Source organism: Letharia lupina (genome assembly GCF_014066315.1).
Source record: "Letharia lupina isolate WasteWater1 chromosome Unknown contig_8, whole genome shotgun sequence".
In the NCBI taxonomy this organism is placed as follows: domain Eukaryota; kingdom Fungi; phylum Ascomycota; class Lecanoromycetes; order Lecanorales; family Parmeliaceae; genus Letharia; species Letharia lupina.
The window spans coordinates 10,187-31,669 of record NW_023502977.1 but is presented as its reverse complement, the minus strand read 5'-3'; the positions used below and the strand labels follow the sequence as shown (position 1 = coordinate 31,669).

At 51.5% G+C, this 21,483-nt stretch overlaps 9 protein-coding genes across 9 annotated transcripts; 3 read left to right on the top strand and 6 right to left on the bottom strand.

The window, feature by feature from the left end:
• Nucleotides 1-742: 742 nt before the first annotated feature.
• Nucleotides 743-1,283, bottom strand: HO133_009920 (uncharacterized protein; the record flags this gene model as incomplete). The annotated part of the gene is made up of 3 exons (XM_037300777.1): nucleotides 743-1,008; nucleotides 1,060-1,224; nucleotides 1,280-1,283. The coding sequence occupies 3 exons, from the start codon at nucleotides 1,281-1,283 to the stop codon at nucleotides 743-745; spliced, it is 435 nt and encodes a 144-aa protein (XP_037153594.1).
• A 1,553-nt stretch (nucleotides 1,284-2,836) lies between these two features.
• On the bottom strand, nucleotides 2,837-3,676 carry HO133_009919 (uncharacterized protein; the record flags this gene model as incomplete). Its single annotated transcript, XM_037300776.1, has 1 exon — nucleotides 2,837-3,676. One exon carries the CDS (start codon nucleotides 3,674-3,676, stop codon nucleotides 2,837-2,839), a length of 840 nt encoding a protein of 279 aa, XP_037153593.1.
• A 2,196-nt stretch (nucleotides 3,677-5,872) lies between these two features.
• On the bottom strand, nucleotides 5,873-6,535 carry HO133_009918 (uncharacterized protein; the record flags this gene model as incomplete). Its single annotated transcript, XM_037300775.1, has 2 exons — nucleotides 5,873-6,462; nucleotides 6,508-6,535. 2 exons carry the CDS (start codon nucleotides 6,533-6,535, stop codon nucleotides 5,873-5,875), a joined length of 618 nt encoding a protein of 205 aa, XP_037153592.1.
• Nucleotides 6,536-7,507: 972 nt separating this feature from the next.
• On the bottom strand, nucleotides 7,508-8,599 carry HO133_009917 (uncharacterized protein; the record flags this gene model as incomplete). The annotated part of the gene is made up of 1 exon (XM_037300774.1): nucleotides 7,508-8,599. One exon carries the CDS (start codon nucleotides 8,597-8,599, stop codon nucleotides 7,508-7,510), a length of 1,092 nt encoding a protein of 363 aa, XP_037153591.1.
• A 633-nt stretch (nucleotides 8,600-9,232) lies between these two features.
• Nucleotides 9,233-11,648, top strand: HO133_009916 (uncharacterized protein; the record flags this gene model as incomplete). The annotated part of the gene is made up of 2 exons (XM_037300773.1): nucleotides 9,233-9,576; nucleotides 9,635-11,648. 2 exons carry the CDS (start codon nucleotides 9,233-9,235, stop codon nucleotides 11,646-11,648), a joined length of 2,358 nt encoding a protein of 785 aa, XP_037153590.1.
• Nucleotides 11,649-11,739: 91 nt separating this feature from the next.
• On the bottom strand, nucleotides 11,740-13,146 carry HO133_009915 (uncharacterized protein; the record flags this gene model as incomplete). Its single annotated transcript, XM_037300772.1, has 1 exon — nucleotides 11,740-13,146. One exon carries the CDS (start codon nucleotides 13,144-13,146, stop codon nucleotides 11,740-11,742), a length of 1,407 nt encoding a protein of 468 aa, XP_037153589.1.
• Nucleotides 13,147-13,946: 800 nt separating this feature from the next.
• Nucleotides 13,947-17,443, top strand: HO133_009914 (uncharacterized protein; the record flags this gene model as incomplete). The annotated part of the gene is made up of 4 exons (XM_037300771.1): nucleotides 13,947-14,002; nucleotides 14,034-14,383; nucleotides 14,433-16,146; nucleotides 16,198-17,443. 4 exons carry the CDS (start codon nucleotides 13,947-13,949, stop codon nucleotides 17,441-17,443), a joined length of 3,366 nt encoding a protein of 1,121 aa, XP_037153588.1.
• Nucleotides 17,444-17,478: 35 nt separating this feature from the next.
• Nucleotides 17,479-18,171, bottom strand: HO133_009913 (uncharacterized protein; the record flags this gene model as incomplete). The annotated part of the gene is made up of 2 exons (XM_037300770.1): nucleotides 17,479-17,976; nucleotides 18,031-18,171. The coding sequence occupies 2 exons, from the start codon at nucleotides 18,169-18,171 to the stop codon at nucleotides 17,479-17,481; spliced, it is 639 nt and encodes a 212-aa protein (XP_037153587.1).
• A 447-nt stretch (nucleotides 18,172-18,618) lies between these two features.
• Nucleotides 18,619-19,214, top strand: HO133_009912 (uncharacterized protein; the record flags this gene model as incomplete). Its single annotated transcript, XM_037300769.1, has 2 exons — nucleotides 18,619-18,737; nucleotides 18,791-19,214. The coding sequence occupies 2 exons, from the start codon at nucleotides 18,619-18,621 to the stop codon at nucleotides 19,212-19,214; spliced, it is 543 nt and encodes a 180-aa protein (XP_037153586.1).
• Nucleotides 19,215-21,483: the final 2,269 nt, after the last annotated feature.

Below are 21,483 nucleotides of genomic sequence, written 5' to 3'. Positions count from 1 at the left end.
GGACGATCTAGTGCGCATTGGTTTAGAAATCATTGATCTGATGGTCGAACTTGTTGACCGCATTAACGCACATGAAGAGAAGCACGTTCCAGTGACTGTCAAACTACAGTCATTAGAGGTTTGCCTCTTCTAATCCTGCGTCGGCTGTTGCGTCCGTCGTTCTTCATCGTGCTAATCACACCGGCTCCCCATATCAATATCATCTCGGCAAACCTGCGTGGGTTTCGACGGTGCGCAGTAACTTCCGCTAGCTTCGAGGACAACACCCCCCTTAAAACCTTGAGATGCTCCCCGCAAAACACCACGGGAAGGCAGAGCAAGCCTCTCTGACGAGTGAACCAATCGGTGATCCCACTATTGGGAATGTGTTATACGCAGCGATGCTCAAGGCTACTAATTAATCAGATTTGGAAGATTCCCCCCATGAATGAACTCAGCAGTCATACCACAAGTAGAGAGGTTTCCATCAAGCCTCGGAGGGTAAATGACTCGGTTATGGGTGAGAACGGGAATTCTTATGAGGGAAAATTTTCTTATCCGAAGGTGGGAACCAGTGTCTTTTACAAATAGCAATACCCAAGCTTATTTTGTGTTCTGACATTCTCTATTTTCATCTAATCAACGCTTTCTATTTTAAATCCTTTTCTTGCTTACACCATCCGTTCAAACTTCTTTTCCCTCATCCAACGCACTGCAATTGACTCTCTTCCCCTTTTTTCCAGAAAAGAGTCTCGACAAATGCTTACTCCTCTTGAGCTCCTTCAAAAGCACCATGGAATACGATGGTGGTGCAATTTGTCATACCCTCAGCCGGCGCCTGATTCGACTGCCAAAACACCCGGTCCTGCAGCCCCGCCGACTCGTGTCCAGGTACGAGGGTTGGGCAAAACGCAAACCAAGATCCCCCATTCGCCATATCCGTGTTGTTCCACACAAGCAGGCCATCCTCGTCACCTTCACTGAAACCCGGCGTAGCAAAGCCGGAATTGATGCCTACATTGCCATAGTCTGCATTCCGGTGTCAGTTCTTTCCTTTGATGGAACGAGTGTGGGACGCACAAGGAAAATTTTTGCTATCGGCGGTAGGCTCCATGTATAGGGAGTGGGTTTTGCTGAAGCCACTGAATGTCCAGTATGTGTTGTTGAATTGACCAGTCAATGCTTTGCTGGTGTCATTGGTGAGAATAGCGACATTCGTGCCCTTGCCTGTAGGGAAGGCCGCGACTAGATATCGATGTTTAGTCCAACTCAAAGGAAGCATGATCGAAGGAAGACGTACTCATGCCGCATGTTGAACAGCTTTTCCCATAGACGTCGGCAGCGATAAGATACGCTGGAGCGTATTGCGCGAAGGAAGAGCTGATTAGCAGAGTGCCGAGGGACAGCAAGGGGGATAGCATTTTGATTGCACAGTAGTGTTTGAAGTTTTGGAAAGTGATCCTTGCTGGCGATGTTTTCGAGTACAACGACTGTATCGGGAGCTCAGGGCCTGTTTATATAATATTGATCCTAGATGTGGCGGTGGGATGCGATCGCATGCTCACTGCAGGGGTCCTGCATGTAATATGCAGGGCGAAGGCAGGCCCACCAATCGGCTCCTTTTCTTGGTCTGGGGACTCTGTCATCTTCGTATTCTGTCTTCCCTCTGCTTATAACTTTTTACGGGATACTTCGTTTGTCTCCACTTGTCGTATCGATATCTTTCTGAGGCATACTTGAACGAAAGACTATTTGTCATTGTAAGAAGCTGACTCTTGCACCGAAGCCTCGCTTCAAAGTGAAATTTTTGGAAAGGGGAACGCCGAAACAGAGAGCGCGAGGGCGACGGACAGCAAGTTGAGATATCAATACCAAAGCGAAAATACTTGTACTGTACTAGCTGCGCATTTTGCAGTAAGTCTAAGCATAGAGAAGAGATGGCCTCATCAATATGCGCCATAGATATGCGTTGTAGATAGCACGCGCATAGTTGATATTTACGCAAAGAGTATCATTTTGGAGCCTCGGTCGGGATCGAGATCAGCGACAATAGCCAGCTCCGAGGCAATGACAGCAGGAGTTCTGCTCTTGGCTTACACTATGCTGATTTCATGGCGGCCAAACAGGGATGTGTCGGTCGTCACTTGCCTGCTGGGACCTTGAAGCACAATAAACTGTACGAAATGGTAAAGCGAGGAATTCTTTGCTGATAGCATCCTTATCGGTCGGAGACTTTTCTTATGGTAACCCGAAAGAGGTGACCGCGCTCAAGGTCGGCTGGCCGCCTCCCCCACGCAACGAACCAAGAAATTGGCAACTATTGACAAGAAGACGTGGCAATGATTGGTAATCGGTCATGACATCAGCTGACCGAAATTCGTCTAGCCCGACGGTGTATAGGCGAGGAGGCGGCCGCACTGGCTTTGAGCTCTTGCAAAAGATGCGTGAGTATGATGCATCGCGTTGATTGTGGGTGTTACGAGTGGATCACCGCCGAGGTTAGCACCAACACATCACCATTTGGTTATGGCCAGGATGCTTCACGGATACCAAATACAGGCCTTCTTGGCCCAATAGACAGCGCAAGGCGCCCGATCGAGACCGTCACTTTCAAGACGGACAGATGCGTAGGCATGAGCCCCACCGCAATTGCGCCATCACAAAGTATTGATCAGCTAGACGGGAAAATGTTCAAAAGCGACGTTCACTATGCGGTCAAACGACGGATACTGGTAGCGTACATTATTGTGAAAACGGATAGGAGCAGCCATTAGCACAATCAAGGTGTCAAAGCTTCTTCCAAACCTGGAATTCCAGTCCACTCACCACTTCCCTCTTCCCTCTTCCCTCTAACCTTTTACACTACGCCCCGTGCATGCTTCTGTACCGGGCCCCATTCATCATTCCTCTTGATACCATCCATTTCTACAGGTCGCTGCCGAGGCCATTCGAATTCCTCCGCATACGTCTTCATGCCGGTCGTCTGCTTTGCTTTCGCCGCGCGACGGCGGGACCTCGTCACCAAAAGGTAAACGGCGCCCAAGAGGCCCAAGGTGATCAACCCAAAAATCATCGATAAGACCACTGCGAGATCAACGTGCTTCTTTGCAGTTGGCATTGCGGCTACTGCTGGCGGGAGCGGCGCGGTCGAGTGCGCGGCTGCGATATGCTCGGTAGACGGTGTTACGGATTTAGTCTTGACGATTGTGGTTGCGACAGTCGTTGGTAGAGTATGTTGTATTACCGTAACGGTGGTTGGCGCGGTGGTCGCCACGGTGGCCAAGTCGTGCTGTACAATGGTCACTGTGACATCTGCACTAGTTACTGTACTGATATCTGTGACAGAGACAGTGACAAATGTGGTGAATATAGACGGGTTCACATTTCTATCGCTTGCTGACTCCGCGCCTGCAGCACTGGGGACCGGTGTACCCTTTGCGGCTCCAGCGGCGCTAGATGTGGGTGAGTCCTTGTGGAGATCGGTGACATTCGGTGTCGGTATGTCGTTAGCGATCCCTGGCACACTAGGGGTTGGCAGGTCATTGCCCACACCCGGAATACTGGGTGTTGGTATGTCTTTACCTGCTCCTGGCACACTTGGTGCCGCGGCGTCTTGTCCGGCTCCCTTGTCTTTCCCCTTCTTGGGCGATGTGACGGATCCCAAGGACCCCAGGATAGAGCGAGGAAAAAGCCTCATCGTTGCAGATTGTTAGAATGGGAAATGAATTGTCTCGAGTGGGGTTAGGAATGATGAAGAAGGATAATACAAGTTGGGCAATGAAGAGAAGTACTAGAATTTTTGGGTTCTGGAAAGTGTTATCAAGCGGATTTATAGACAATGTGCTAATGATACAGTCTATAGAATACGATTGTCGAAGCTTTGTTACGAATAGCATTGTGCAGGCTGTATGTCTTTGTTATATTCGTCTTTGATACATCTCACGCCGATCATGCAGTATCTTTGTCCCGCAAAGACAACATAAATCAGGATACACCAACACCCAATCGACCAAGTGTTGATCCAAGCCTTCCGTCTCGACTCGAGTTTGGCTTTGTTTCCCACGCTCGGGCTTTGGGGCAAAATTCATCACATCCGGAGCTGTGGGAAGGTGAGTCGCTCATGAACGTCTGGGGATTTTGATCGCTTTAAAGTCCAGCGGGGGCGTCGTGGCATATTTGGCAGCGATTCGTGCCGACCATCTCACTGGCTGAGTAGGCATTAGTTCCGTGGGACGATAGTCAGGACCCACACTTGCTTTAACGATGACGCCGTTGCATGACATGCAATAGGTTACATGACTAATCTGGAGGTCCCGATTAATGAAAGATCGAGCGCAGCCAGGACAAACCGGTTTGGATGTCGGAGGTCTATCGGGATCAGAGATCTTTCTCCCTTGACGATCTCGATGGAATTCCCGAATCAATGTCCATTGTCTCGTGCTTTTGTTCCCTACTTGTCTGAGAGTCTCGTGCCGACATGACCAGCATTTCCAACCATCGCTCAGCAAGGACCGACAAACACAGCCCGAGTAACCGCACGGGTGGCGTCTTGCCTCGTAGAGCTGACATTGTCTGCACAGTTTGGTCCGATGCGCTTTCCTGATTGCCTGGCTCTCGAGACCGCTCCAGTGATTAGCCACACTGCTGACACAACTAGTGCAGACATCGCCACAACATGGATAAGCCCGAGGAGGGCTGGCGTTCAACGGTGGCTGAATGCCAGTGCACGTTTTAACTTGGAGGCTGGTAAGGGGATCTGTCTGGCACGGGATCCGTCCTGGAAATCGCTCCCCGTTACACCGCGCTCCGAGCCAACGCAGCGTCGAACGGGTTGTGGGAGCAGTTGAGTTCGTAGGCCTATTGCGGGTATAGATGAGGTTACCATGTCTGTCATGCGTCTGCCACATAGGCACTCCTTTGACAATTTGGTCGAGACGTCTGCTTGCAATCCGTATATTTCTGGCATCCCAAATGTTAAGGTATTGGAATATATCGCGCTGGAAGGTATCGCCTGCGTCACCGGCATTGAACAGAATGGACAGGGTGGACTCTGAAGATTGGGATGGATCATTAAGGATCTTTTTCAGGTCAGACATGACGAAGATGCGCAGTAGGGGCGCGGAGGCACAGTCTTACACGAAACAATTCTTGATTTGGCAGTCAATGTTCATCATCGTCCGCGCGAAACCAGTGTTTACAATCAATCATTAAGAACATGGCAAGGAAGTCTTCGAGCCATGCGGATTTATGGGAAGACCTCCCTTTGTTATTCGCTCTTTCAGAACATGCTTGTCCGTTTGCTTTTGTCTTTATCGAGTCGGCTTCAGCGTAGAAGGCGGCTTGTTCAACGGTATAAAGATATAATGAATCCTTTGTTCTGTTTTTATATCGTGCATTGCGATCAAAGAATGTTTGTATCAAAGCATGCGACCTATTTTGAAAAAGTTATTCCAAGGACATATACAAGCATGGACAGCGGGTTTGGGAGGAGGCCGCGGCTTAGGACTCCATCGTACCCGGAGACCTATGCCGTTAGTCTTCAAGTCCATAGATAGCCCACCGATGCCGTCAGAGACTTTCCACGGCTGTTCTTTGCCCTATCTGCTAGGTATTTGTGAATTGTTAGAGGTCTGGAGCAAATATCTCAGCCGCCTATGCAGTTTGAGACTCTCTCAAGACTCCAACCCATTGATAGGTCTATAAGTCTTTCAGCAATTGACCTCGGTAGAAAAAGGTTGCTGCTGCTCAAGTCTAGGCGGGCTCAACATGACAGTAATGCTGGCAAAACCTTGAAGGATCCGGAAGACTGTATGAAGCCTTTGGTGAGTAAGATTACCTGGAGTACGATGTGTCCTTACGGTTGCTACTACACATCCTAATAGGTAGCCTTTACTCATGCGCCGTCTGTCGGGAGCGGAGTCTGATTGTCAGTAATTGCCTTCCCTGTCGGGATTGCATCGCCGACTCTCTGATTTGACGGCATGTTGGTCCCGGATCTAGAAAGCGGATCGACTCCACTTGACTGTGAGATTGTATCTGCGGCAGGTGTGGGCTCTGACTGATCGTCGGCCACAGACCCGCCTCGAGCGCCGGCATTCCCTGTATTCATACTTTCGGGTTCCTCGGACCAAACCTGCGTCAGATGTTGCATTTCCGATGGTCCGCCCGGGATCTTTCTCTCCATGGCCGATGTTCCTGTCCTCATCGCTTTCGAAAAGGTGAAGATTTCTCGAGATAGGTTTGTTTGGATTCTTGATGTAGGAACTCGATATATCCCCAGAATCTTCAGAAGCCACGGTGCGTTTGACGTCTTATCGTCGCGCTGAACATATATTCGGAGAGCGTCCCACCACCGAATGCAGATGAACAAGTGAACAAGAATTAATTCTATGCCGATGCTAGTGAATACGATGGCAGGATAGGTCGTGGTGATGCGATAGACAAGGGTTGCGGCGATGTCAGGCATCTGCGGTAAAGCAAGACCTGTCATACACCACATTATATAGCAGGTGCACCGATTGAAGTCACCTATTTGAATTATAATAACGGCACCCATCGTGACGATTAAATACGAGAGTAAGTTATAACTTGTCAATAATTCAATGAACGAATGATACTTCAGCTGTTACCAGGAATAAACGTTTCCGTGAAACATTCTCTTCTGACGATCATCGAGACAATGATTTAATAGTATTACGTTGGTCGGCGATTCCAAACGCTCCACGTCGGCCTGGAAACATCTCAATATCCTTGGAATGGCAGCCTCGGTATGGGAAACGCCAACGATCGAGTCTAAAGAGACCGACCTACCACAACGTCCAGATAGACCTAGGCATATCTGACGATGAGAGCCGTCATCGCACTCACCATTTCTACAATATATATCTATACACTCATCCCGAAATTCTTACGCGTACAACCCCAAACTCGGATGTATAGTACCTAGAATGCTTCTTTCCAAGGTCAACGGAGATAGATACAGTTATAGGTATCCCTGTATATTCTGAATGAACGTCGGGGCTGTGATCTTACTCAGAAGTTGTAAAGGGCACTGAGAAGCTTGATGTGAAAGGTGCGGCGGCATGGGAAGTGCTTTTTTGGATGGTTGGAGCGGATGTGTTCTCCGCTTATGTGACAGATTCGCACTCCGATTTGGGCGGCTGTGCGTAGATGGGTAGGAATTTCTGGAGATACGAGTGTAAAATGCCTGACTTCTGATGAGGGGCTCAGATCATTCGACAGTATCCGAAGAAAGACAGATGATCCGTCAAGGTGAAGGAATCAAAGGCTGTCCGGTCGCGCTCGATATCAGGGCACTTAATCCACCACTGAATGATTACACAGCGACTCCAAGATGGAAGCAATGTAAACAAGATTATGTGTCAAAGTCCAGACCGGCTATACACAGGATAAGCTAAATACAAAACCTCTATTCCGGCCTTCAAACCTTCCGACAAAGCCTCCATGAATAACAAAAATACAGCCAGTCCACCCTCCCCCTCGAATCCATACCCTCTGTCCATCCACCTCAAGCCCATTTCCCGAGCAGGGCCATGATGCCCGCTCCCAGGAACGTCGTCGCCATCATAAATGCCAACCTCTTGCCATCTCTCGTCCGCAACGGGTTGAACAGGAAATCCCTCGCCAACAACTCCACGAGCCCCGTGTAGATCAGAATCCCCGCGCTCATCGAATCCAGCACGCCACTGACAACGTTGGCCGTGAAGGAATTCGGATTGTACGTCGTGCGTAGCCCGAGTCCGATGGCGATGGCGATGGGCGTCGTCAAGCCGTACGCGGAGCACAGGATCCACGGAAGCCAGGCTCCAGGTTTGAAGGGGATGGCGGACATGCGCGCACCGATGCCGAGACCTTCGAAGGATTGATGGAAGACGAGGACGGCGTAGAGGGTGCTGAATTCGGAGCCGACGACGCCGAGGTTCAGCCCGATGATCACGGAGTGGAATATGACGCCGAATTCGAGGATCAGGAAGGCGGCGATCTGCTGCTTGAATGCGAGGCGGCCGGCTTCGGTGTCGCCGAATTCGATTTCCTCGGAGAAACCTTTTTCGTAATCGTTTTTCGCTGGAGACGTGTCCGTTGTGGGTATGCCATGAGGACCATCTTCGACGCCCGTGACGGCGGCTTGGATGTCCTGCTCCGTGCGCACGTTGTATTTGATCTCCACGTAGCGCTCGGCTCCAAAGTCCAGTAGAAAGATCATCATGACAGAGGTGAGGACGATGGCGGGACACCACGAGTACTGCGCCCAACCTCCCGTCATACCCACACAGGTATTGGGCCCTATCTCGCCGTATGCCGGGTCCAAGAGATGGATAAAGGCCGTGGCGACGATGACGCCGGCGCCGAAGTAGCGGGCGAAGAGGTAGACGTAGAGGGGTACGTGGAGTCGTGGGACTCTTTTGGCGATGACGGGGAAGAAGGTGGCGCATGTGGAAACGGCCATGATGACGAAGAGGGCTGATATGCGGGCGCCGAGCTGGCCGTTGTATTCGTTGGCGGAGGCGGCGATGGCGCAGATGACATCGCGGGGGTCGGCTGTTGCGAGGTCGACGTTGGAAGAGTTGAAGTTTGCGGTACCAAAGTCGTTGGAAGACATGATTGTGGTAGGATGAGGAGGTGTTTAAATTTACTTGGTGGAATAGTGAAATGGTGGGAGTATAAAATTGTGGATGCAGAGGATCAAGGTGAAGGAGAATTATCGTGGGGGGAGGTGGAGGGGGGACATTGGTAGTGACCCAATGATAGACAGGCAAGGCTACGTTGAGGACCTTGATGTTAATCTTACAATCTATTGTGTACCCTGGTGAATAATCCATGAACTGGCCTAGAACGCACTAGTCGAATGAGGACCTTGTGTAAGCTTACTTCTTTATGCATGAAGATAAGCACGCAATCACCCAACCATCAACTTCCTCAAACCATCATTGGAGGACTCCTTCGGCGGAAAGTCCTCAAAGACAACCATACGCTTACCCGTTGCTGTCAAGGTCCTCTAATTGTTTGCCATATACGACTTCCGATCAAGCTTCCAAACCGCGCATTTGTCATTCTTCTGCTAATCACCATCATCTTTGCATCAAGGAACAATCCTTCGAGTTTGACATTGTAAATCTCTTGAATCTTTCGCTCACTCTAAGAAATCACCAATCTTCCGCATACACCGTAGCCCAATCTCACCATTACACGGGCATCCCGGAGATGAAATGCAAGTAGCGGCGGGAACGGGAACATGCTGCTCGGTACCTCGCATCCACCTCCTCCAAGCGGAGGACGAATCCCTCCCTCCCTCTTCGACCTCTACGTTCAGTACAAACAAGACACGAGAGCAATAATTGCTTGGTTGATGAGCCATGGCACGAACAAAATTAAAAGTCTCCATAACATCTCCATCAGGGACCTGCTGGGCCTGGCGGAAGTGGTACAAAAGAAGGCGGTGGTCATGCCAGACTCCATTGACTTTCAGTTCCGCCAGGTAATAGCCGCTCGTACACAACTCAGCAATTTCTTCAGGACGAAAAGTGGCCCCGAGGTGACCGTTGAAGATACCGTCAACCACGAGTTCTTCACGGAAAGGTGAGTAGGTACGTCTCGCTCCCTGTGCACTGCTGACCGGCGTGGGGTGATGATGCAGCCTGACCAAGATTTATACCGACCTCTACGGATGTTGTGCCAAGCCCGTGGAGGACCGCAAGCGAACGGGTAGGCAGAAAAGTCAAGTGGTATGGGAAAATCGATTTGCGGCCCTCAATCCTGGCACGACGGACACTTGCTGTGACTGCGGATCGGATTTGCCAAGCGATCATCGTGATGGAGAAGGTGCAAGACAAGGTGTCGCTACGGTGCCAAGGACTGACGATACCCCTCAACTCCTTGATGACCCGTTGGGTGATGCCTTTGAGATATGCAAGGAGCTACAGGTATATCTCCCTCCGTTGTGGTCGTCATTTAGTCTGATCGATGTTTTCCAGGAGATGGATGATCTACTGCTTGCGACAAAGGGGGTTTGGGAGCAGGCCGGAAAGGGTGACACCCCCCTGGTGATGGCGGCTCTCATGACGAATGTTGCTTTTGCGAGGTTCGAAAGCGTTGAGCAGCGACTTGATCTTTTATGCGATGGCTCCGACCCTGGGGCATTGCGCGCGAAGTTGATGGGAATGCAAGACGCTCCAATGGGATCCACCGCCGTGAAGGTCATCGCGGAACAGCCAGGGACGCAAGCAATCGAAAACTTGCAACAGTCGTGGCACCTGCTGTTGCACCTGAAGGATAGCATCCGAGCGACGAAGCATGGAAGTGAGATGGTCTGCACACCGAAGCCTTCAAACATACTTCTTCGAATAGGACCGAACTCGGGGGAAGCGGACGAAAAGTGTCTGAGCATGATATTGTATAATATCAAACAGCATGTGCAAGCCAAATGCCTGCCGACAGATATAGTTCGTGCGGGATCGCCCTTGTATGCAGATATCGGATACTTCCTCACACATGAGGAGAACAATGTCAACGGTCTTCGCTGCGCCTTTGGGCTTCGCATGCTCCTGGATGCCTACAAGAGCTTCATGTTGGCATGCCAAGGGGTGTGCGCACCTCCAAGCTGTCGGTTGCAAGCACTCAAGCTCGCACAGGAAGCGCTACACAGCGTACACACCGTACTCGAAGACTCCAGTATGCCGTGCCGATGTCCCCAAACCCTGGCGTTTCATTTGGGAAACCTCGAACTGGACCTGAAAACCTTCCTCCAGGAGAAGTGCTTTGATCTGTACTTCCAGTCACCTTGGGTTTCCGGATCTCATATACTCGAGATGCATGAGACTCTGTTCTACTATGGCCTGCGCTTGTTCAGCTATCGGCATTACGTGGGATCTGTCGTCCACGTATATCATGCTCTGAGAGAGCTCACCGGCTTCAGGTCGATACCTTTGCTCGAGCAGCTGCGTAATACATTCAATGACGTGCTATTTCCAGGTGGTCGGCCGAGCCGGAATTTCAAAGCTTGCTGCATCAGGTATATGGGGGGTAGGTTGAAGTTCAGGTCTGATGGCTCGGACCACAGGTCTGGCTCTCATCATATGGCCGTCCCAGCTCACACGGCAAAAGCCACCGCCGGATTTGGATTACGAAAGGAGGCAAACGACACAAGATTCGCCTACTGCAAAATATCGCTCTTCTATCACATCAAGGAGAAAGGCTACCATGTCAATGAAAGTCTCTGGAATCGTATCCACGCTCCCGCCCGTCCTGGCACGTGTGAGAAGGATCACGAGATGCATACATGCGCGCACAACCACCCGACACAGGAATACACGTCCATGTCATGCCCGCATCAATTTTCTCATCTCAAGGAAGCAACTCTTCCAGATTTTGCCGGTCCCTTTCCAATCGCAAGGGTCAACTTCTTCCAGATCTACATGAGTTGTGTGCAAATCATCTCTATCGTAAGCGACAAGACACACGATGGTGGAGAGCGTGGACGAAACTGTGTTTGCTTCTTGGATGCCATCCTTCAAGCCGCCGATCGTTACAAGGCCAACGAACACAAGTTGCAGCCATTCGGGTTCAAGGAGTTGGTAAGTACATGCCAGGAAGCCATGAGCGCTGTATTGGGCGAAAGAAGCGTCGATGACTTCTTGTGGAAGACTTTCTGAGCTGCCTTTTGAGTCTTGGACCATGAACAAGGTGGATCATTGAACGGCATTGAGGGCTTAGTCAATGGTCTCAACAACATCACACCTGCTCTCATGTATCCATCTGCGCCGGCAGGTAGTTTGGAGGTGTGACTTTGGCCCTGTCCATGCCATGATGCCCCCTCTTGTAACCAGGTGGCAGCCAGTCAGCTTTCGCTTTTCCTGCGGCAGCAGCCTCTGGGAACTGCGCCTGCACGTACTTGCAGTTTCGGAAATGGCGTGCTAGATTCGGTCCGCGAGGAAAGAGTCTTCGCTTGTCATTTCGATTACAGAATTCGCACTGGAATCTCTCTGCGCTGTGCTTGTCGTCCTTGTGCCTCTTCAGGTTGGTAGCGCTCGTGCATTGGTGAGGACACAAGTCACATGAGAAGACCTTTTTGCGTAAATGGATATTCGTGTAATGCTCATCGCGGACACTGGCCGCAGCGAAACCTTCATTGCATGCCGAGCACTTGTAAGGACGATAACCACTGTGACCCCATGTATGGCGTTCGACACTGCTGGCGAACTTGTGCAAAGATGCCCCGAAGACACCGACGGTACAGCCGACCCAGCGGCAGAAGACTCCACTCTTGACTCCATGAGCGGATTTCAAGTGTTCATGCATGTCGTTACCCAGTCGCAAGTTCTTTCCGCATGGCTTTCCGTTCGGGTCAGCCCATTGGCAGCGTAACGAAGGATGGAACGGTCTCGTCGGATCACACTCCTCGGTGAGCAGATTGACGTGATCGTAATGCGCACTTGGTGAAAAGTCCATCGGGTCCGGGCTATCATGAGTAGAGTCTGACGTGTATGTGAGAGGATCACCGTTACGTGCTAGGGGTGAGACATTGGCGGGTGCGAGCTCATGGTTGCGTAGTCCCAGAAAGTCAGAATCATAGCTTGCTCCGCTGGGTGTTGTGGCTTCCGGCGCATTGAGTGGTGTGTGAGGCGCCCAAGGAGTCTGGAAAGAAGGATACGACTGTATTTTAGAGCCCGGATAGCTCTGATTCATACCATGTGCAGGAAGTGTAGATGACCTGGTATCGTCAAGGGTTTTGCCAAAATTACCCGATTCGGTAATCGTGTTGTCCATTGCCAGCCGGGGAAGACGGCAGCCAAAGCCGAAAGTTTGCGCTGTTTGATCACCGAAGAGTTCAGAGTGAGAGCCCTCAAAGACGTAGGTATCATCAACCCTGACGTCAAGCTCGTCGCAGCCAAAGGAAGTTCCACAATCTGACCCGCAGTCCACGAGACAATCGTCGCAGCAATCTTCGTGATGAGAGCACTCATCGCAAACCGGCTCGGCGCAACCAGCATCAATGCATTCCGAGAGATGTTGACGCTCCTCCGCGTTGGCCGGGAACCGGCAGCATCCGGCGACATTAGGCTCGCTGGGACACGATGTGCATTCGGAGATGGTCCGGCCAATAAACGAGAGCTGCATACCTGATCCTGGATCAAGAGCGCCGAAAGACATTTGATCCCGGTGTCTTTGAGTATGGACCTGCGTCAAAGACGGGACAAGGATTTCGTGATTGATAGTGATTCAGCTTTGGGGATGTTTAAATCATAAAGTATCTCTCCAACGACCCCAGAAGATGGGTTGCCGGTGCTCTCCCCAGGTCTGGTGCTGCTGCCCCCACGTAAAAGACGCGAAGAGTATGAATATCTGCATTACAGCGTGGGATGAACGTTGCCAAGCCGCTTGATGACGAACGAGAAGGCTGTTGAAAATGAGGACCTTGAGGCACACTAGTCGTATGATTGGTATTGAGCTATTTTAGTGTTGAAAGTGTTTCAGCGCTTGTCGCGGCTCTAGTGCCGCTTCATCGGATCGTGATTAGTGGCGATCTTGTTGATGTCCTCGACTCGATCAAAGCACGACGACACCTGACATTTCAAAATCCTCACCCTCTTCAAGCCCCCCTCTCTCGAACCTTCCAATGTGGTTCCGACGGCTGCAGGACCCCAATGCGCGCCCACGCCCTGGAAGAGACGGCATTCGCCAGTAGCATCCAACCCCAAGAGCAAGGTCGCGTCCGCTCGTCCCACAATGCCATTTGTTGGAGGCCCAACTCAAAGTCAGCGTTCTCAAGAACTTCGAAAGTACGTTGCTACGTGAATCCGAGGCAAAATCCCCTTTGTGCCTCCTTGATCTGATCCGACCGTGGCGTGCAGGTTCTTCGCTCCCTCAAAAGGCAGCCATGCCCCCAATAGCGGTTTCAATGTCTCCTTGCAAAACGACGATGCACTCGTATCTTTCGCGGAGACTGCGGCATGGCGCCTGGGGGCCAAAAGGGCGATGATCAGGTCAGGAGGCCGGAGATGATTACGTCCGTTGAAGAATGCTGAGCGTACCTATAGTTTGATCGATGGGGAGACGCAATACTTCTTGGCAGGGGCGGAGCTGGATGGGAAGAATGTGAATGGACACGCGGATTGGTTCGGATGCTCCGAGGTATCAATGCGGGAGAGCATATGTCAATATACGGTTGCGGCAGACGACTCCACATCGGAGTACCCGTGCCTCGTGGTCGAGGATCTGTTGGAGGATGAGAGATTTTGCCATCTCCCATTCGTCAATGGCTCCGTCGCTGCCTACCGGTTCTATGCTGGCACTCCCATCGCTACAAGCCGTGGGGTAAAGATCGGGTCTTTCTTCTTGTTGGACGTCAACCCACGACCTGAAGGTCTAAATATGGAGCAGCGGAGAGGTTCGTACCACTCATCATCGGTCCGATCGATATGTTGACTCGACTACAGTTATGCGCCAATCAGCGGCAAGCGTCATGAAACATTTGGAGATGCACCGGGAGGCTGCGGAGAGGAGACGCGTCTCTCTCATGAGCCACGGTATAGCACGGTTCCTTGAGAGCAAGTCCCGTGACGGTGATGATGATGAACCCAAGACTCGAGCATCATCGGATACGGAACATGTACTCAACGAGAAAGGACGTGTTCAAGAGGATTCGGAAAGACCACCCGCGCAGACCAAAGACCCGGTCAAACGTACACTCGAGAGCGCCGCCATCATCCTACGGGAGTCGCTGGAGATCGAGTCGGGTGGAGTCATGTTTCTTGACACCGCTGTCGGTTTCAGCGAAGCCGGCTATACGGACGCATACTCCGACCCGAATACTTCAATCGCACGGAGCACCGAGGCCGCGGATGGAAAAGATGACAGGCCCGTCTTCCGGCACAACCGAGAGCTCCCTCAAGCGGCCCACTCGTCTTCCGACCCGGAACCACATGAGGGGCAAATCAGAAGCTCTGACGATCGCAACCCTGCCGCCGAAATCATGGCAATGTCGACGAGCACGGAACATCAGCCCGCCCGGCCTGCAAAGAATGTACTGGACTGTAAGACCCTTCAGACCTTGCTCAACATGTACCCCAAAGGCAACGTTTGGTATTTCGACAAAGGAGACTACTTCTCGTCTTTGGAGCAGGTTGAGCTGCACGACGTCCAAGACAGGTCAAGTGAATCCGGCCGCCACCGAGTTGACGTGAAAAGGCGAATGTCCGAGGAGATCGCCGAAGCCACGTTGTTGAGACGGAAATTTGAAAGCTCTCGACAAATCGTTTTCCTTCCCATGTGGGACGCAGCCACCAAAAGATGGTACGCCGGCTGTTTGGTATGGAGCCACTCCGCGGTACCGGTGTTCACCGTCCACTCGGAGATCGCATACCTTGCCGCATTTACAAACTCGGTCACCATGGAGATCAGCCGCCTCGATGTCATCAGGGCGGACCAAGCCAAAGCGGACTTTATCAGCAGCATATCACACGAGTTTCGAAGCCCTCTGCATGGCATCCTTGCGAGTGCCGAATTCTTGCGGGAGCTGACCGATGACGAAACGCAGTCGGAGTTGATATCGACCGTTCAAAACTGTGGCCGTACTTTACTCGAAACCATCAATCACGTTTTTGAATTCAGCAAAATCAATTCCTTCGAAGCATCCAGATCCACTTCCGGACAAGGCCGTCCGTTGCCGAACGAATTGCATTCCGTTACAAACATGGCGATTCTATGTGAAGAGGTTGTCGACGGCATGGTCGTCGCGAAGAATTTTGATGACATCACGACCTCTGGTGATTTGCCCAGAGGGCCTCGATCTTTGTCGCAGGTGGTCAAGGCCTTGGGGAAGCCGGTAGAGGTCGTCATGGACTTTGAGGAGCGAGATTGGCGATTCCTTACACAGCCCGGAGCCATTCGTCGAATCATCATGAACATATTCGGTAACGCACAAAAGTACACCGACAATGGCTTCATACAGATCTCTCTCCGAGCGGAGGACCCGGTCAGGGCGCGTGCAAGAGGGGTCAAGGGTATGTCTGCTGAGAAATGCGCAGTCTCTTTGACGGTCAAAGACTCTGGACGTGGCATATCGAATGAGTATCTTCGGCACAGACTCTATACCCCTTTCGCGCAAGACGACACCTTCGCTTCTGGGGTTGGCCTGGGACTCTCCATCGTGTGAGTCTCTTTGATACAACGGGAGCCATGTTACCTGCTGACAACTTTTAGTTGGAGCATTGTTCAACAGCTGGGAGGTGTCATTGCGGTGCGCAGTCTACAAGGCAAAGGGACAGAAGTCGAGATCTGCCTTCCAATGGAAAAGCCGGAGCATTCACACGGGTGTGATATTCCAGAACCCAGCATTGGAAACCCTCAAGATGCCGATGACACATTGGAATCACTCAAGAAGGTTGCCGTCGGAAGTACTGTCGCGCTCCAGCGACCTCCGAATATGCGTGGAGATCCTGCCAACGGTCAGGACATCATTTTGAACCACGTCGGGAACTACATGTCGGATTGGTATGGGTTTACGGTAACCGCCTTCGCCGACTGGGGTACCATACCAAACGCAGACGTGGTGATCGCTTTGGAGGCCCACGAGCCTTGCACCACTTCGGCGTTGTCTCACCTGGGGAATCAACATATTCCGACACTTCTACTCAACGGGACCCTTACGTCAAAGGGTCATCAACGGTATCCGGCTGGGATGGTTGTCGGGCATGTTACCCGTCCCATTGGGCCGTACAAACTCGCGCGGCACCTACTGTCTATACTTCAGCCACGTACGGAGATGGTCATTCCAGGTCCTGCGGAACCTGTGTCTTTGGTTGGAAATGAGAACGACAACCAACGACCACAAGAACGGCCCCAACATCTGTCGGTCATCTCGGATCCTCAGCGGCCTGCTGCCAACGAATTTGAGGGCGATTTGGTGCAAAGATTCAATTCGATGGAAGTCGGGCATACAGATGCTACCTCGTCACGCAAAGAGGCCAACCAGAAAGGAAAACCCAATGGAGGATTGCGAATCTTAGCTGTGGATGACAATGAAATCAACTTGCAACTCCTACAACGCTTCCTTTCAAAGCGGAAAGATGACGTTATCCACAGTGCGCGCGATGGGTTTGAGGCTGTGGAAGCGGTCCAGAAGGCAGTTGAACCGTACGATGTCGTATTCATGGATATCTCCATGCCTGGAATGGATGGGTTCGAGGCGACGAGAAAGATTCGCCGGTTTGAAACCGAGGGCGCCGCCGATGAGAAGGAACATGATGAGCCACAGTTCAGTCAACGATCGCGAAAAGACGCCCGCTCATACATTGTGGCTCTCACCGGTCTCGGTGCGAGTCGCGATCGGGAGGAAGCCACGAAATGCGGTTTCGACGAATACCTGACCAAGCCGATTCCATTTCGAAAGGTTGGTGAACTACTCAAGGAGCGAGTGGCAAAAAGACGCCGTGACGCGCCTGTCTAACCCTCCGACGAACCCATCGTTCAAACAAACTACAATTATGCGTTACCCACGTCGGCCTCGCCGATGAGTGCGAATGAAAAGTTACCACGAGACGCCAGGAAAGAAGAGCCCCTAGCATCAGAACTCTGTCGATCAAATTGGTACACATTGAAATCCATTTCCGGAACACCAGCGGCCCTTTCTTCAAACCACAGCGCGGCATACCAAAGCGCTTCCAGATCATCCACGATGTCGGAGAAAGTCATGTACCAAACCGGCGCCTCTATCTTTGTGATTCCGAGTGCAAAATCCCCTCTTGATCCAGACGTCGAGACGTAATCCAGATGGCAGTTGTAGGTTCCGTCCGGGTAAGGCTCGTCTGGTCTGAAGCCTTGGGTTGCGGTCGCATCGAAGATGTCGCCCAGGCAGGTCAACAAGAAGGTCGCCAGCCAGTTAGGTTTGATGCTGGGGTTGCGGTAGTTGGAGAATTCGTAGCGGCCTTTGGGGCCCATGTAGGTCCATGGGTCCAGGGGGGAGTGTGGGGTTTTCAAGATCTGGTACATGTGTTCGTTGACCTTGTCCAAATCCAAGCATATGACTAAGCTTACCCTGCAATTGACGATAAGGATGTACTGTTGTTTTGCACAAGCGTCGGTGCTATAAGACTGCGGGGACGCATGATTTCCTGGAGTGTGAACACATAAGCAATTGGTAAGATATGAAGCAAAACGAAGACTGCAGGTCTCCATCTGTTGGATTTCATGCTGGGCAATGATCCTGTCTCCGCACATATGCCAGGCCTCGAATTACCACCCAGGAGGTCTAGATGTGCGGCAGTAGAAAGGGTGCGATCGTACAAGTAGGATTATGCTCCAAAGGCGCAGCATTGAATGAAGATTATTCGTAATGTAACGCACAGTATCGCTAGAGAGCAGAGCTGTAGATTGTTATAGGAAAGATTGTTTCGGGGGGATCTCCGTTGGAGACTATGCGAAGAATAGGTTAAAGATCTCACTGTGCAGATTCAGCCTACCACAGCCGCTCCCATCTAAAATAGTGTAGGCTGCGCTAGTCGCAAGTCGCAAGTCGCTTTCACTCAAAGGTGAACGGCCCTTGTCCCTCGACATTGCGACTCAGACCCCGCGAAGATTTTCTCTTCCTCTAATCTCTTGTTGCTTTGGTCAATACTCAGCGTCATGGCGTCCCGGTTCCTGCTGATCCTCCTAGCATATACCCTTTTTGGCACATTAGCTTACGCATCAACCCTTCCCGTCAACATCGCACTGAATCAACCAATTGGAACCATATACCAAGTGTGAGTAGTGGCGAGTCAGCCAGACTTGGCGCGGACGTCTACTGAACATGCAGGGCACCCATAAACGCGTCCAGTCCGCAGAAGGTATCTCTGCTCAACAACACCATCATCTTCTACATCCCAGGCACCCAAACCAGCCTCGTTTTCTCCAGATTTACCAAACTTGTATCGCAAACGGAGCTTGACCTTTGCGTCATTGAAGGCATCGGATACCTCTTCGGCGCTGTCCTCGCAAAGGGAGGAGACGGCTTCCTGCCCTTAAATCGGGTCGAGTACAAGTATGGCAACGTTGTCATAAACGTGCACGACTTCGCTGCACCATCTTTCCGCATGACCTACGCATCAGTGGTGTCGACTTTGAGAGGTATCGCGTTGTTTACCAGCTTGTATGGGTACTTTGGAATGGCATTCGAGGTGTACGACGGTAAAAAGGGTCATGTGGGGACCGGAGATTTTGGAGACATGATACCTGTATAGAGATTCCGTAACGGCAGAATATATGGCTTTGAAATGTATCTAGCAGACAATATACCAAAGAGACGAAAGGTCGCATGTACATCTCTCGCTGATACTCGGTAATGATATGAAACCATTTTCGCGATAATTGGTAACGAGAACCATGGACTCAGTGATAGATTGGTTGCCACTCTGGAAGATTGGTTATTTCTCAAGAGACTTACACCCATGACTTCACGCAACATTTTTGGGCAATAACCCTTCACATGCTCCTTCGATTACTCCATCAGCGACTATACGCGCAACATCTTTGGGTAACGACCCCTCGAATACCCCATCTGCAAGTTCCTCGACTACTTTCTCAGCGAACACGCAGGCAACATACTCGGTCCCCCCCTTGGGGGGGGGGGGTTTTGGGGGGGGTGGGGGGGGGGGGGGGGAAAAAGGGGGGGGAAAAGGGGGGGTGGGGGGGGGTGGAAGGGGGCGGGGAATTTGGGCCCCAGAGAGCCACCATGACATTATTGGAAGCGCTCAGCACCATCAGGCAAGTGTGGTCTATTGGAGAATGAGGCCGGCCATCTGTATACTTATGGTGGAGTAATGCAGTAAACAAAGATGTACGCCCTACCCGCCCGAACGACCAAACTGCCACCGTTGCGGCCAAACTCCGCGAGCGCATTACAGCATACGAGATCCCTTGCAGCCGAACGACGCCCGGGAGGGGAACCATGCCGAAGAGTCGGATCCGAGCCCCTCCGATGACGACGGCCGAGATTGGTACGTTCCTTCCGGTCGGGGAGCCTGTCCACACTGTTTCCCGACCGTCCCTCTTACCTCTCCTGGTAAACTTCGAACAAGCGTCGGAGATTGGAGTTAGCTTGCCTTAGTTTCTCAACATATAATGCACCCGGAGGGGTGCAAATTTTTCCCCTAGGTAGGTGGGAGGTGGGGCTGGAGGCTGGGGGAGCGGGCGGGTGGGTGGATAGTATAGAGAAGAGAGTACTTCCAATTGTATGGTGTAGACAAGAGTACTTCCAATTGTACTGTATGTAGAAAGAGTACGTCCAAATGGATGGAATAGAGAGTGATAGAGTAGAGTGAATGTCCAGGACGTGTAGACAGAATGTGTTTGTAGAGTGCAGTTGGTGAGATTGTGGCAGTGGTGGAAGACAGCGCGACGGCATGGACAGAAGAGACCGGCGCTGGCAGACATGCACTGGCCGCTCACGGACTGGAAGAATGTGTCCTGGCTCTGGAGATTCTATTGCATTCGTTGGCGTCAAGTAAGAAAGGGTGTGACGGGGAGATGGATGCCTCGATGGAGTCAGAATCATGGGTCAACATCACTCAACGGAGATGCTACCGGTCGGGAGAATGGTATTTAAAGTATCCAACGTCACGCCCCGCTTTCTATTTGCTGATACGAGCAGTATTGGTGATGTTGAGGGGCAGGATGGTCTCGCGACCGGCGACTCCACCATATTGCACGGTCGCAATCCGCCAAACCCATTAAACCGATATCTAGAAAGAATTGGGAACGGCATTCAGAGCATACTGGATGCATTGACATTGAGTATTCATCCAGGATACCAAAATGGAGGAGGAATGCCTGTCCAAGTGACATGGCACCGCACCGACCGCGAAGCCAGCTACAACCAACACGACAGATGTTGGCTATCGAAGATAATCGACGGGTGCATAGCAGGACCTGTTACGAGGATCCGAGTTGCAGTGACGACCTCATCGGCTCCATTGCCGTAACGAACACGGGACACAGTGGCGGATATGGTGTACATGGCATGAGAGTCATTTCGCCGGCCTACGGATGTCATGGACACTCCTGTTAGGTTGCACGCGACGAAATTGCGACAGGTGGTTCTTCGTCAGTGGCCAATGACGGCAGTGGACCAAAAACATGGAATTGCTGTTCGGGTGGATAGGAGAGGGCATCCGTTAATACTCTGTTAGGTATTGCCATATCAGCATTCCAACGACTTTCATATCGTTCGTGGTCCATGTCTCGTGCGCAGACGGGAGTAGCCTTGGAGGGACCGAATGGTTTCGGCGGAGATTGACACCATGTGTTGGATGCTCCTCTTGTGGATAGCGGACAAGATCTAGACCGACAACCACAAAAACGGCTTCAATGACATCACGTTGCTGCGCCCGTCACGACTGGGGGTGGGTGGGTGGTTCAATCCGACCATCGAAACACTCGCCAATGGGTGGAATGCTAGGTTTGATTGAGCGCCACAGCCATTGAAGTCTTATTTGCGTCGGATATGAACAG